At 47.0% G+C, this 16,529-nt stretch overlaps 1 protein-coding gene across 3 annotated transcripts in view; it reads right to left on the bottom strand.

Moving 5' to 3' along the window:
- The window catches only part of LOC144179539 (uncharacterized), an 80,775-nt gene continuing 64,246 nt past the window's right edge, over positions 1-16,529 (bottom strand). For all 3 annotated transcript variants that reach the window (XM_077707929.1, XM_077707930.1, XM_077707931.1), the window contains 2 exons: positions 13,585-13,654; positions 1-1,805 (listed from right to left, as the gene is read on the bottom strand). In XM_077707929.1, coding sequence (XP_077564055.1) covers positions 1,688-1,805; positions 13,585-13,654 — 188 coding nt within the window. In that variant the 3' untranslated portion in view covers positions 1-1,687. The remainder of the gene's footprint in view (positions 1,806-13,584; positions 13,655-16,529) is intronic.

Below are 16,529 nucleotides of genomic sequence, written 5' to 3'. Positions count from 1 at the left end.
GAACACAATTTATTCGAAACAGTTTGTTACAGAGTATCAGTACTGGTAGAACACGATTTATTCGAAACAGTTTGTTACAGAGTATCAGTACATAGATTCGGCAAAACAGAATAAATCATGAGTTTACAATATTCTTATTTTGAAGGTCAACAGTCACCAGACGCTGGCAGTGGTCCACGGTCTCAAAGCTCATGGAGCCTTCCCCTATGGGCAGTTCAAAGAAATGAAGGGTGTACAACCACTTCATCCTTTGATCACAGTGCAGGCTGTGAAGCCATCAGTAACGTGCTGTTTATGTAACCTAAATAAAATCGTAGGCACTCGCTAGCAGTACAATTGACGTAACAAAATTTTATTGTTGGCCTGCACAGAGACGTTACGTTTTGACAAGAGTAAGTGCAGTGCAGCTTGTTGAATGAGACACCATTGCCAGAACATATTGTCAAACAACTTTGTACATGTGTATCCTACACTCAGTCTGCAAGCACAACCTTGCAGAAGATCCCTGGGTTGGCAGAAAGGGTGAAGGCTGCTGTGGTTTTTTTCTCCGCTCATCTTCGAACGGACGCTATTGCAGACAATACGCGTCTTTTTGCTTTGTGCCATCAAAGCCAACATTTGCACACTTTAAATGCGACGGCCTATAAATGGGAAATGACCAGATGTAGAAGCAAAAAGTAAAGCGGATGACAAACAACACCATGGCCAAGCCTAAGTCAAGTTGGGCACTGACAAAGGACGAAGTTGTAGGAGAATAGGTGTTTCGAGGTTTTCTTTCCTGTATGAAGAAAACTGCTGACTGAACAGTACAAGACACTCCATAGCCCTCTTTTCATGTGACGGAACTGGCAGAGAGTAAAAGGTGTTGGGCTACTGCAGTACTACTGAAAGCTTGCATCTGCACCAGAAGTCCATGTGGAGCTATGCTGCTGCAGGTATGTGCAGGACCTGCTCCGAACGAGTCAAGCTGATCCCTGTGCTTGTAGTTTCTCATTGGGTAAACAGTGAATGAACATCGCTGAAACAGACACCCTACCAAACGCCATTTCACAGTGGTTACAGTTGTACTCTACATTATGCGAGAGGCAGCAATTAAGCTAGTCCAAATGACCTCACAGAGCCGAGACTGCAAAGTGTGTTGAATCTCGCACACACGGCCAGGTTAGTACCTCATCTTGGGCAAAAAAAAGCCTCCTCGGCAAGGAATGCAACTTTGGTTTTAGCATGACAGTCAATAATTGGTGGCATGAGGAACGAGCAATGCAGCCAGCATGGAAGCAGAACCAAGTGTTCGCGTAATGTGAGTCCTTTGAGTAATCAATGTGTATACGTTGCACGGTGGGAATTGTTCCCCACTTCATCATTTAGCATCACCACTTTGGACTGCGAACTCTATCGAAACAATGCAAAGTACTCGGTGCCGTTTTCAGCCACCCCAACTAGTGCCTGTATGGATACGCATTATCTAATCAAAATCCTTCCCTGCTGCATCTAAAGCTTTTTTGCTTATTGCAAAAGCTTTTTTGCTTATTGCAGAAGTTGTCCTGGTTACTTATTGCAACCAGGACAACTGATTCGTTAAGCTACGCTGCTATGAGCGAGTGTCATGTTTTAGTTACCTGGCACACGTTTTTTGGGTCATGAAAGGAAACATTTGAAATTCGCCACTGCATCAACAGTGGTGACTTCAGTCGTTGTCTGTCGTGATGGGTCCACAGCCAGTCAGCAGGCAAAAGTGAGCGAGGGCCTTCCTCCAGGCAGCCTCATCTGCATCTGCCAAGGCCACAGCTTTTCTCATCTTGCGCCTGCATGAAAGGAAACAGCAAAGGTAAGCAGAAGACGAAGCTCTAGGATACTGAAACTTGGAAGGCCTGCTCCCTCAAGCTAATAAATGGCCACCAGAAAGCGAAGATCTTAGAATATGCTCACAAGGGCTTAAATATACCGCAAAATCTTCAAACAGCGCCAGAAAACAGAGAACGCACTGGTCGAAACAACTCGTTGAGAGGAACACCGAGGCATGAATTTATCACCCTGAGAAGTTGCCAAGTGGCACCAACTAGGCCACCCGTCACGGTGGCTCAGTGGCTAAGGCGTTGCGCTGCTGAGCACGAGGTCGCGGGTTCGATTCCCGGCCGCGGCGGCCGCTTTTCTGATGGAGGCGAAAAGCAAAAACGCCCGTGTGTACAAGATTTTGGCGCACGTTAAAGATCCCCAGGTGGTCAAAATTAATCCGGAGCCCTCCACTACGGCACGCCTCATCGCCTGCGTTGTGTCAGCGCGTTAAACCCTACAATCAATAAATCACCAACTAGGCTAAGCCTCGTGAGGAGTACGGGAGGTGTTATTTATTTGTACTCCATAAAAAAGCCTAAGCAAGCTCACGCTTAGCGACCACCCTACCTTGCAGACCAGCTTGCAACCAGATGACACCCCAAACATGGAAGAAGAAAGAACTACTTCCACATTTGATTGGACGCTTTCCATGGGAAGACAGACTCAAGTCAACAGAGCACAATGCGAGGCTGACCTTGGCAGGCTCTGATCCAACAAACTGGACAACAAACAGAAACCGCTGCAAAAAACTGAACTCAAACATTCATATTTGAGCCAAGCACATCCTCGACCTGCGAACGTATGTAAAACTGCAAGTCACCAAAGCCATCTTCGCCACCCACAACCTACCCCGTCACAACCCTGCAGTATGAGTGGATGGCACAGAAAATGTTGTGCCGAGCAGACCACATCACCAACCGTCCACGCTACAACTCTATTGTACTTCAAGCATTAAGGGACCCTGAGGTGATTTGTAAACATTGCGGGATTACTAGCGCAAATTGTAGTCCGGAGTCCACAGGCCATGTTTCGACCACTCCGAGAGCGTTTACGCGAATTTATTTAGTAGAAAAATCAATTCGAAAATGCTTTCCTCCTCTCTGCACCCTCGCCCATTTTCTGTGGCGTTTTCGTTTGACGTCAGGAGGAGATAACTTGGATTCACTGCACTACTGTACGGCTCGCCGACCTTTCGACAGCGTTAGTCGGCCCAGTGTTTACCGCCGGCCGCTGCAATGATCGCCGGCCGCTGACGGGTCATTGCAATTCGTTTGCTCGGTTAAAACTAAGCCATGACACATTTGTGAATGGAAGAATGTGTGTTTCTTTAGTTTGTTAGTTTGTACACTCTATCAGGCTATCCAGTTTCCTATCCCTCTATCCAGGTCACTCCACACAAGCGCTGCACAAGCGCACATGCGACACTTCGCTGACTGGTATGCTAGTAGGAAAATCTAAGGCCACTTGAAGGCGGGAGAAGTCCGCGAAACCAATATAGGTACTAAGGAAATAAAATCAACTGAAAATTTTACTGCACAGCGTAAAACTACGGAGCAAGAAGCACTTTTTGCGCTGGGTCAACAAGCACAGCAGTCAGCAGAACAACTACGCATCTGCGAATGCTTTTCTGTCTAAGAAATGCAATTGCTAGACGTGAGATATGGTGGAAATTTGGGGGACGCTTACTGCAGGAGTGCTATACAACAAATAGTCACCTAAGCTGCTTAAAACGCTAAACCAAACAAAAGTGTAAACTGGTTATACATTATATACCTTATATTTCCGTCATCGCCAGCGCTGGCCTGTGGCTGAGTGGTCGCGAGCGCTAGGAATTATATTTTGCAAGTCGCAAGTTCAAATCCCCGAGGGGAGATGCTTTATTTTTGTAAGCCGATTTTTTCCGTTTTCGGCCTATGTTTTCTATACTGAGTTCCCCATTTTTGGGCCGTAACGTTCACTGCTCCACAAGCGAGTTCGCAGAACGCGCGCAGACTGACACTGACGTGCTAGCGAGTTCTCGTTGGCGTGCTGTTGCCATAAGCACCGACTGCTTGCGGGCAGTGGACACAGGCCAGAATCAACAGACCCTTGGACTGGTGCGAACACGCTTTTTACCATACAGGCATGAGTGAGGCAAGCTCCAAATATGGGGGAAAAGCGCATGGCATTTGAGCGTCTGCGGTGACGTGTAGCGCGTCCATCCACTGCGTAGGCCTCGGCTAGTGATAGCTACGATTCCAAGCCGTCTTAGGAGGCTTATCTTAGGCATTTTACAGGCGACAACATGGGAGAAGCGCAGTATGACAATTACTGAGATATCGAGAATGCCCATCAGATAATGTCTGATGTCAAGCATGTTGTTTTACAGAACCGAAACGGAAACTTGTTTGAATGCTAATCGTGGGCATCGTCCAATCACAGTGCATCTCCTCCCGTCGTCACAGTGTATAGTTGGTGCGGCCACCGCAGACCAAGCAAGCTAGTTTTTCTTCTTTCGAGCTTTATAAAATAATTACCAACTTGTCAACCGGATAAATGATGAAAAGTGAGTTAATTTGAGCCAGTCTATGCAGTGCAAGTAAAAACGGGAGCTTGACAAATTCACTTCAGTGTCCCTTTAAGGGCAGACAACATGCAACAAAGTCCCCATATGGCTCCTCCAAACTCATGCCGCCGCGTGATAGTACACAACAGTCCAGCCAATCCAATGACACAGGCACGGAGAGCAGCCATGGCTGGCCACTGCACCACAATGGGCAGATGCAATGCACATGACCACGAGCCCTGCCTGCTATGCCTACCGTAACCAGGTCAGACACAGAGCGGATGTAGGCTCAAATTCGGGAGGTCGGCATCTGGTCACAGTGCAACAGGCAGGACCTGGCAGAAAACCAGGAATGTTGCCCATAGTGCAATTTATGCAGCGCCGCGCACCCAACAACCTCAAGACTTCCCACAGCACTTCCACAGTCTGCACCAAACGTCTACAAGGGGACAGGTGACAGGTCTACACATGAGCCAAACCTGCATCAGAATCCACCAACAACATTCGCATTTGTGATCAATGCTAGGACACAAGAGAGAAGTCATCCTGAGGAGTCATCACGTGCAGGAGCAGATCAAGATCCCAAAAGCAACTAAATCTGGCCGCCTTGCAGCCGAGTCGACACACAAGCAGAACACAGGGCAGCTGGGCAGCACAACTGCTGCCTTGCCCGACTGCCTGCCTATCCCAGCCCACCACACAAGCAGCACCCCCAACAGTGCAGCACAGTACCACCCCCCACCAGCCTTCGAGGCCATGCCCCAAATGCAGGTGACACTCACAGAGCTTCACAAGCACAGAGAGGATAATACGCGAAGGCAGGTGCATTATCCTCTCAGAGAATTGCTTGTATTCACTGGCAAGCCGCGCATGCAGGCAACCGTGCGAGTGGCACTCATTACGTCGGGCTCCATGAGATGGCGGTACTTGTCCGTGCTAAGCAGTGACTGTGTTGCACGTTAACAAACTCTACCTCACCAAACACAAAGTATTGCCTCGAGTCCAATGTCAGTGCTATTAATAACAACTCTGTTGACACCACCATTGAGAATCAGGTTAAATGGAGCAGACGACGCACGCCGGTGTTTTTTTTCTTCAGCGTGCAGGCACAGTGGCGCAAGCCGCGCCATGTCCGTGGCGCATCGGCCATGTCTGCGGCCGTTTCCAGTGTTGCCAAGCAAAGGAACTGACAGCTAAACCTTTCAACGAAAACCACCTATACAAAGTGTCAGGCAATAGGCAGAGAATAGAAAGTTACATCAAGCACTGCCACACAAACAGAGCAACCAGGGCCTGGAAATGCTAACTGCAACATTTACAGCGCAACAAATCAAGCTCACACCTACAAGTGACCCAGCCTTTGAAGTACCACAGGAGAACACTTTACATAACTAAAGCAGCGCGCAATGGAACTGAAACAAGAATGGAAGCACAATATTGGAACTCACCCTAGAGTTACAAACCTTTCTCAGTTCATGGCAACGAATTGAATTTTTGTAGGGTTGGAGTGTTGTATTGCTTATAGCCTAAAAAATTAAAGCTGACTGGGACGCTTACACTTTTGTACAATTTGTAATCACCTTTCAATCAATTATTTCCAACAGGAATAGAGAAGCAATAGCCAGACTTATCCCTGGCATGTATATTAGTATGTTGCAGTACTGGGCCTTTTTTGTTCAACGTGCAGGTTTTCTTCTGACAATGACAGAAATATATAAACGAGTCGTCTACAAACATTACAGAATGCAGACCCCCAGAGCAGGTGGTGAGGATTACAGTGATGTGATTGGGTCGAGTAATTTCGGAGCAGCTTTTGGAGCCGCCAAAAGTATTGGAGCAGCAAAATCGGCTTTTGGAGCAGCCAGAACGAGCATTAACATTTGAGAAATATTGCTAGAATGGAAGCAAAACAACCGATAGGAGCCTCAAAGCAGCATCCTGGGCACACAGAAATGTTTAAACAAGTAAAATGCCGTCGGTGCAGACGAGTTTCTGCCGCACAGATGTCTTTTACCAGTGACTATGAAATGCCTCAAGACAAGCAGCGAAAGAGTTTGTGTGAGTGTGTACACGCATTCACTGCATGAGCTAACAGATCATGAAAGAACTTGAAGTTTTATTTAAAAAATGACTATCTGGGTAGCTTTCCAATCGGTAAGCTACAGAACGTTTCGTAAAACCACAATGAACGGGACACAGTGACACGCGACAAAATGTAGAGTGCATTTTATGTAAAAGTTTCTAGCGTCCAGCCTAAATGTCTGTTTCTCTCCGGGTTCCCAAGACGAAATCGCATGCTACATGTCCTCTCCGACTTCTACACTCGCTTTCCAATTTGCAGGGGACTAGGTTTGCAAACACGGCAACTCTCTGGCTTTTTTTTTTGAGCGGTAAGACTGTCTTCACGAAGCACCAACCCAGCTTGTGAAAGAGGGCCACCTATGATGATCATTGAGTAGGTGGACCAACGGCTAAATTATTTGAAGCAAAGACAAAAAAATCAATGAAAACGGCGACCACATTCTTTACAAAGAGCAGCTCTGCAAAAAAAGCTTTATCATAAAATGCTTTCCTGAAGCCCTCCTGTAGCGTTCCTCCTGAACATGTTGAGTCAGGCGAGATCACTTTCTTCGAAGCTCAAAACTGTTCAATGAACCGGCTTACGGCCGGTCCCAAATTAAGCCATCTTGAACTTTTGTCCCTTTCCCTTGTCCCGCTAGCTACCCTTGCAATGCCCTCTCCATCTCGACCCCTTGGAGTTAGTCCCGTGAATTCCTGCCAAGCTTTCATCATCATCATCACCATCATCAGACTATCTACACCCACTGCAGGGCAAAAGCCTCTCCCATTAATCTCCAATTATCCCAGTCCTGTGCTAACTCACCAAGCTTTATTGCAAAGCAGATAGTTAAGCGTGAACCACATGGCGCGTTTTTACACGCGATTCGTGCGCGTCGGCATTGCGAGCGCGATATTTTCACACCCACATCGACGATATTGCGCCCGCGGCACCTTCTACCTCTGCCAGAAACTGACGCGCGACGCGCCCGACAGGGGGAGGAGCTTGCCGACTTGCCCCAATTCGGAGGCGCGCACCTCATGGGGGAAGTTTCGAAGCGCTTGAGACAGCCAGTTGGCTCAGACAGAGATGTTTAGGTGGTTTAGGCTAGTTTAGGCTTACTACCCGGAAGATATTGCATGGGCGTTTTCACTAGTGGAGTGGATTATGGCTTATAGTACCGTTTTCGCCCCCATTATAAGCTCCTTTACCGCACAAGCAACTTCGTCTGTGCCTTGAGCAGCATTTTAGAGTGCTGTTAGACGCAGTCCCTCGAGATCCCCACATTACTTCGCCGCCGAAGCCGCCGCCATGTTGCCGCCTCCGGCCGCGCCACGCGCAGCATGCGGGTGTTCCGCGGCAGCGTCAGCGCGCCTGTGGCGTGCGCGGCGCGTTTTCGCGAGCAGAAAACACTCCAAGATTCCCTCCTCTTCAACGCTCATGGCGTAACGAGCACGCCACATCGAGGAGGCCCGTCAAAACGAAGCTTCGGCGCAGGAGTGGCGCAGATTGCTTGAAATCAGAGTCGATGTAGCAGGATGTAGCAGGATTTACCTCTCGGCGCAGTTAGGAGCAATTGGCGCAGCTATCACATCACTGGGATTACTAACACCAACAAGTAAGAGATAAGGCTCTGGAAGCTCATCAAATAATGTTTGGAACCACGCTGGAGCACTTGTTTCTATTGTCCACGCTTGTCCTTTGTGTAAGTTTTGTGGTTTACTTGTCAAGCACGCAATGGGGACTTCTGACCAACAATTGCTACGCCCCTAGAAGAGCACATGCATGCTTGCTCGCAACCATCCGTGTTTTCTATCTACAGCGCAGTTCTCGAAGAAGCCCGTACGGTTCAGCTTTAAATGTGTTCCCTGGAGATGTTTGCTTGCTATTGTGAGGGCCATTTGTAGATACCGCCTAGATTTTCCAACAGGCCTCGCAGTTACAGCGGAGCTACCATGCAATTGTGATCTTACTAGTAGTACGGCAGATTTTTTTTGTATTGCTGACTTTGTATTTAAGTGAGCCTGATTGGCCTGCTAGTATTGCACTTTCGCTGTGCTGTCAACCTCCTGGGTTCCGGACACCTTGCCAGGAGCCATGATCTTGGGGGCCTGAATTTGGTAAAGCAACGAACAGTGCCCTGGCCTGCCAGCGCCCCACACTCTGAAGTGCTTGCCACTGCAACCACGGTCTCTTGTGAAACCTCACCAGCAGAGCTAGACTGGACGTTTGAAGAAGCACGCCTCCTAAAGGAGTACTGACACGAAAATTTTGTGTTCCGTTTCTATTGCTTTTATCGATGCTTAATGGTCTGGCGAACCCAAAACAGCACTTTAAATACTTCAGCGCGCAATAATTAATTCATTGTTCGGCCTGAAAATCGTTTGTTTCAAGTTCCTGCACTTTCAGCCCGAAAGGCACATCTGACAGAATCCCGGCATGACCTCACCGCTTTGTGCGGACGTCAAAACACTAGGGAGGGCCGGTGGGGGCATTGTTTCGACCACGCCGCCGCCGGAGCTGAACGGCTGAGCTACCTGAAATTGCTAGGCCCCCCATTGCGGCGGAAATTCCATGACCGCTTTCAAAAAACGTGATCAGGGCGACTTCTATTGCGATTCCGGGCTATATTATCGCTTCCTTTCCCATGTGCGGAACTTTATTTTTACCAGCAGTGCCTTTCTGGGCAGCGGTTGTGCCTGTAGCTCGGCTACGTGCACCCGTTTGTGAACGCGCCGGCGCCCAGTTGCCGCTCGCGGGGCTGCACGCGTGAAGTGACGTCACGAGTTTTTGACAAGTGGCGTCCGCGTCACTTTTGGCTACCACGGGATGATGTCACGCTGATGTCCATTTGCTGAGTACCGCTCTGTGTGCTGTTCCGTCGACGCGATAGATGACATCCAATTAAAGAGTGTTCTTCACGTCGCAGGCCGCTCATATTTCAGCCAGGGTATTCTGTTGTGCAAAGAAAGCGAACTGTGTAGTAATATTAACGCCAAAAATTGGTGTCAGTACTCCTTTAACCGGTGCAGGTAACGTGGTGCCGGCCACGGGCCAAATGTGAGCGCCAAGGGGTGCTGGGGCAACCTCTAACGCTTCCTTTGAAGCACATGTGGTGGTCATAGCCACAGGCACCTAGGCAGCACATGGAATACGCCACCCCACGCGGCACCGCGTCAACAAAGCATGTACGTGCAAGAGTCTTTGGGGCGCTTCCCAAGACATAGTACATGCTCTCTCTGATTTTCTGAGCAATGAACTCTTTTTTCTTTTCTCCACTGGGTGCATGAGTAAGTGTACACAGCGCGCTCTCCTGTGTAGTTACACGGTGGAGTGGAGTTTCACTGCTGCCACATGCGTGGTCGGAGGCTTCCTATACAGGCTGGCAAGCCAAAGCCAAATCTCTGACAGTTATAGCACTGGTAAAGCTTTGGAGTACAGTCTACGCCCGTTACAACGAACCCACTTAAACCAGAAAAAAAACACCCGCTGTATCTGAAGTACGCAGTATCTGAACGGGGGTGGGGGGTGGGGTATATGAGCGCAAAAGTGCGAACTTTGAGCAGCACTGCACATACATGCTACAGACACGTTCTTTCTAAGTGCCTGCAGCACCTCTGCACAGCCTTCACGCAGGGGAAAGAATAACCTAAAAACCCTGTTTCCGAAGCTGCACGATAAGCTGAGCAAATAAAGCAAGAATATAACTAGGAGCAATTACTAACCCGCTATAACCCGCTATCAGCCGTGGTCAGCAGAATTAGCTAGGCTCTTTTAAAACCCTTGGTGACGAGGCAGATCTACCTGAAACCGGTCATCAAACAATTTGGATAGCTAGCTGCCTGACAGTCCCCGAAGGCAGCTTCTACATTTTTGATAATTATAGCCTGGTCATTAAAACAGCTGATACAAAAGAATCTGATCGGCAGCTGTAAACGTCGAAAGTTCTACCAATTGGACTGTGTACAGCCACCGGCAGAATGCACGCAATGGAATGGAGCCAACCTCCTACTTGAGGCATTTCTTACCTTTTTCACCGCACGGAACGAGAACGATGCATGCGTGGGATTAATAAATGCCAAGCTTCACTGAACCCGAGTTCTTTATTACATAAAAAAAAAACTGTGATGAGGGCAGACTCGACCCTGAGTGCGCCACATTGCGCACTCAAAAGCGCTGTTGTTCAATCTCACCAAAGTCTCGTTTGTCGGCAGCGGCCTTGTTCTTGACAGTCGAGCAGACCGTTTGCTTAGATAGGCCTGTACTTCTGGCGATGTCGGCCTGTATTTCATCATGTTCGACAGCGTTAATCATGCTTAGTTTACCCGACAGTGAAATCAGCTACCCTGCTGCTCATGCCGCTGGGCCAGTGGCACTGGCTTGGCTTGGCTGCACCAACGACCCGGCTGCTAACAATGTTGCAGACATAACAGTATCCTTGCCAAACTAAACAAAGAAAACGCATATCACCACGGAAGTACGCTATAAGCATTCCCTCTCCTCCTAAAATTTAGTCTGCTTTAGCCGGGTCCGTTATGAGCAGAGTGCACTCCACTTAAAATGCATGGGGACCAAACAAACCAACAGAAATGGTCTGTCGTAACCGGAAGACCATTGTAACTGGACACGCTGTAACCAGCGTAGACTGTATATGGAAGCACACATACTACGTTGACATAACAATTACAGTAAAACATCATTACAAGAGACACTGTTACAAGAGACACTTGGTTATAAGAGACATTTGAATGAAAGCAGTTTGGTTGGCTTTCCTATGTTCGCCATGTTAGCAACATTGCATACGAGAAACCTTGCTTACAAGAGACACGTTTTTTGGTTTCCTTGGGTATCTCTTGTAACGAGGTTTTATTGTATGTGCTTGGTTGGTATTTCCTTGCACCGCTTTGGATCTAGCAGCTCAGGGAGCGGAAATAATGCTGTTTGGAGCAGCTTTGGAGCAGTAAAAGGGTGATTTTGGAGCAGCTTTGGAGCATCAAACCCGAATTTCGGAGCAGTTTAGGTTTGTTTGGGTGCAGAGTTCCAAAGCCAAACGTCATTTATTTGCAACTTTTCATTTCCGGTAAACACACACAAAAAAAAAAGCAAAAATTTAAATGGCTGTCATTCGGCATTAAATCAATATCGAGCAGACCAATAAAAAAAGAAGCTGAGAGTGGAAGAAATTAAGAGGAAAGGAAACTAAGAGGAAACTACAGATAACCTGAACTAAACCTGACTAGATTCCAGAGAAAGCAAAAAAAATTAAATGTTCACCAGCAGAAAACAATGAAAAAAAAAAACCATCCTAGCATATTATTCACATTATTGACCCTTACATTATTGACCGCCTAATTAAGAAAAGGTACTGCGGAACTGCATCGTGTTTATCCAAATAACGAACATAGCAGTGTTCATCGACTTGTTCTTTTTCCAGGAGGGAGAAGGGTGGGGGGGGAGAGGACATGCCTTCCACCCGTAACCCCCGCCCTCTTCCTGCGCAAGAAACATGCGACGTTGGGCAAGACACACCTACGGAGCTCATTGCTTGCCGTAGTTGCTAGCTTAACAGAATCTCCCCTCTCACTTGTGCCAGGGCCTGTTGTTTCAACCTGATCAACACAGCAGGGTGGTATATAACCTTTAGAATGGCAAGCACACTCGCGATAAGGCGATGGTCCGACTGAAGAGTAAAACTACTTTTATTTTTACATTTGACACTAAGTGGAAACGTTGCAATGACGGCTGGTGCCGACACGTGTCACGGCGCAGCACGCTGTTGCATTGTAGGCGAAAGTTCGCGCAACACCCGCACCCCAAGGTCCCTCCCAAGTTCCGTGAAACCGAGCCGCCTTTTGGAGACCGGGAAATTGTGATGAGTAACTCCAAGCTCCAAGCATCACTGAGGGCGTTCACTGGAGCGCCGTGAATGAAAGCTGAACGAATCAACCCCTGACTGCTCCGTGCTCAATGCGGCTGGCATTGAACGCCACCATACAGTTGCCTCGCATCTTGCGGTGCCGCTTTGGAGCAGTTTCGGTGCAATTCTGCCTTTTGGAGCAGGATGGAGCAGCAAAAGCGGATTGAAGCAGTGTGGAGCAAATGAAGCAGCGCTTCCAGCCCTAATCTAGGTTTATTGAACATTAAGAATGTTCTGACCATCGAACCCTTCAACAACATCTTGCTTAGACAGGTTCACGCAATCTTCATCACAGATCACACATCTGGCCATGTTCATGAACCCACCCATACGGTGTTACGCTCGCAGGGTTGTCAATGATGGTGGCTCTTTTGGTCAGTCTGGTGCACTGTCCGCACCTTTGACTTCCAAGAGGAGGTTGCCACTTCCTAACTTGTAGATTTCTAGCCGCTTAGACTGTCGATCATTAAGAATTTGGCTACAAGAAATGGTGACGGGCATCTCATTTAAGTGCTTTCCATGTCACAATGCATTCTGTGAAACTTGGGACATGTTTCTGGCTTTTTTTCAAGTGAGAAACTGCTGGGCTGGTTTGTCTTGCTCCAGTTTTGGAAGTCGATCACGCAAAGAGCATGTTCTTGCTATAACAAGTGAAATATGTGCTGTGGCCAAAATGGCCACCTTCTGTCGAGCCGAATACAAAAACACCTTAGACCAACACTAGCCATAGACACCTGCTATAACCCTGTTTAAGTACTAGAAAACGTTAATTCCTTACGCGCCGTTAACCTTCGCCCCCTAAGCAAGTGGGAAATGACGAAGAAAAGAGGTGGCAGAAAAGAATACGGGAAAGTGAGCGTGAAGACACGAAAAGGCGACTGGTTGATTTGCCCCCCCGGTGGGACAGTACGAGGGTACTGTCTGTAGGAAGTGGTGACCACAGTGGTTGAGTTGCCGCAGCTGAGCGCTTGTGGAGGTCCTAAACAAGCGCAGTGCTGGCCCAGCCACCATGCTTCCGTTTTCCCCGGCCACGCCCGGGCATGCTGTCGCAGAGCCCCCAATGCCCACGAGTGCAGGCACCCCTGCAGAGCACAGGCCCTTCGTGGCACTGCTCACTCAGGGTGGCCCCTCCACGATACTTCTTCACTAATCACCAGCCACTTGCACATGCCATCGTTTACAAAAAGAACAACACAGCAGCCGTGCAAGAGGCCACCAGCCACTGACCTGTGCCAGGCCGACTGGATGACCGCTGCCGCCGCTTCCGTCCTCCCCGTGGTCTGCTCCTCCAAGAGGCCTGGGCCATAACACAGTGCTTTAACTACGTTCACGATCACAGCTGGCAAAGCTATGAAGAAATAAAACTTTGGCAGTCGCGTAGGCACTGTAACTCCTCCTGACCCCTTTTTGCATTCCACGTGCGCAGTGCAGCCTTACAAACGAAGCAAGCTCTCTACAGACGGAAATGTGTGCAATGGGGCCTTCCTCCATACACCACAGTCCAGGTGGGAAAAGTGTGTCACAACACGGGTGCCAGGGGTACTATAGACAAAAAAAGGAAGCTAATATGCCACAAACTTTTGCTGCCATAGTCATGTAGTGCACCAAAGCACTCACGAGATGTACATGCAACTTTCTCAGAAGAAACCTGGAACACGTGTAATTTAAGAATGCCGCTAGCAAAGTGGCTATTATGCCCCAAAAATGTCTCAGTAGTGTTCGACTGCGGCCATCGATGACTATAATCCCTACTCCAATGCTCTTCTCTTTTAGCTCATTTTGTACTACTGCGATTGAATGCTACACTCATATCCCACGCTCAACTCTGAAAGCCGCGAATACAGCCCAGTGCTGCACCTTTGTCCTCTGTGTCCAGCGGAGTGCTTGGACAGCCCTTGCACTTATTCGTACACAGTCACTGCGGCACATTGCACAGAGTTCCTCACAGAGCATTGCGCGCCGGACGCACTAATACCACTAGCACTGCACAAGACAGCAACTGTGGAGGAGGATACTGAACTAAACATGGGCAAGTGCCAACAGAAGAGACAACAAACTACCACAATTCAAAACCTGCCCACAGCTGATGCCTGGGCCCAAAGAGCAATAAAAGGGCTCCTCATTCCTCAATTCGCTATTATCCTCACTGTGCACTTTTTGTGCTAAAATTGAAAATGATTGAGAGTTGCGAGAGTACCCATTTTTGCTAGCCACTACGTTAAAACCAGTGGGCGCGGGTATAAAACCACCACACCTCACATAAGTTACGCAATTTCATCAGGGGTTGACCTGTACGGAATGTTCAACTGCGGAAATGTATGACCCACCTCTTCATTAAGACCAATGCTTTTGCCAGAATTGGTGCAGTCAGTTTGAAATACAAGTACATTAGGCAATGCCTGAGAGCCATATTCCATTCCACAGAACACCTTTACAGATAAATTAGTGAGTATGAAAGAAGCCACACTTCACCAGCCATGAAAGCAGGCTAAAGTATAAGTAAATCATAACACAATAATATTAAACCCAGGCTAAAGTACAAAGTTGGGGGCAAATTAAGTTCAATCCAACAAGTGCATTTTCACACGTGTTTTTTGCATTGTGCCTGTATGACAACACCCCACATGGCCCCATGTCCAAACACGAGCACCTCAAGAAATCCTGACCTTGCATCAAACACAAAACTGATTCTGTCTATACCAACCCAATGAGTTCCAACTAAATTTCCAGAGATGCTCTCCAGATTGAACGAGCTTCACTGGCTGTGCCCCTCTCGAAATCAGGTCCAAGCATTTCTACGAATGACAGCGGCTAGGAATGACAGTGCCCTTGCAGGTGTGTTTTAATGTCTGAGTCACACATTTCGGATAAAAGTATTGTCCTAGAGCCAACAGTCGTCAGTTCACCAGATTCATGTGGACAGCCTTGTCGAGTGCACAATTTCGAACTGGAAACGATCTCCGACACGATTCCAGACCTTGCAGAGCCTCGAGTGCTATATCTCGTACATCTCCTTTAACGTAACACATTGGGAACCCCCACCAGCTGGTTTCACAGGGTTCAAAGACACTTCAGCGTTTTCTCAGTGTGGTTTTGCAACCTCAGGATTGCACGCCCACATTTTCTACATTAATTAACAAGTGGGCAAACTATATGAGACATGTAAAAAATTCAGCACAAATTCAGAGAATTTTATACTAATGCTTAGCATTCTTATGCCGCCTGTCTTGAGTGTGTGTTTTTTCCAGCCATATTTTGTTTTTGTTTTCTAAATCCTGTCCGACCAATTATCTTCAATATTGCGAAAATGCCATGCGTTACACATTTTTTCCATTTTCCGTAATCTTTAATATTCTTCTTTTTTAGTTGTTCAAAATTTTGTATGACCAATTATCTCAATTTATGTTGCTATAAGGATTACATTTGAAACCTTCGCGAAATCTCCGTTATTGTGGGAATGCCATGCGGTATACATTTTGACATTTTCCGTAATTTTTTTACATTTTTGTTATTTTTTAGTTTTTCAATATTTCTTGTATCAACCAATCATGTCCATTTCCGTTATTCTAACGATTACACTTCGAACTTTCGCGAAATCTGCATTATTGTGGATATGCTGAGTGTTACACGGTTCGCCATTTTTCGAAAGTTTTTTAATATTTTTCTTTTTTTAGTTTTTTTTTTTAATTTTGTTCGACCAATTATCTCCACTCTTGCTATTATAATGATTACAGGTGGAACTTTAGCGAAATCTGCATTATTGTGGAAATGCCTGGCGGTATTTGTTTTGACATTTTCTGTAATCTTTTTATGTTTTTGTTATTTTTTAGCTTTTGTAAATTTTGTTCGAACAATTATCTCCATTTACGTTATTCTAACGATTACAATTAGAACTTTCGCAAAATCTGCATTATTGTGGATATGCAGGGTGTTACACAGTTCGCCATTTCCCGTAATTATTTTATATTTTTTTTATTTTTTAGATTTTGAAAATGTCGTTCGACTAATCACCTCCATTTAGACAATTATAATGATTACAGGTGGAACTTCAGCGAAATCTGCATTATTGTGGAAATGTCACGCGGTATACGTTTTGACATTTTCCGTATTTTTTTTACATTTTTGTTATTTTTTAGTTGTTCAAAATCTCGTTCGACCAGATTTCTCCATTT

The sequence above is a fragment of the Haemaphysalis longicornis genome, unplaced genomic scaffold, assembly GCF_048455015.1.
Source record: "Haemaphysalis longicornis isolate Haplotype H1 unplaced genomic scaffold, Haemaphysalis longicornis Haplotype H1 scaffold_4, whole genome shotgun sequence".
NCBI classification, from domain to species: domain Eukaryota; kingdom Metazoa; phylum Arthropoda; class Arachnida; order Ixodida; family Ixodidae; genus Haemaphysalis; species Haemaphysalis longicornis.
Note: the sequence above shows the minus strand (reverse complement) of the source record. Positions and strands in the feature narration are given on the sequence as shown.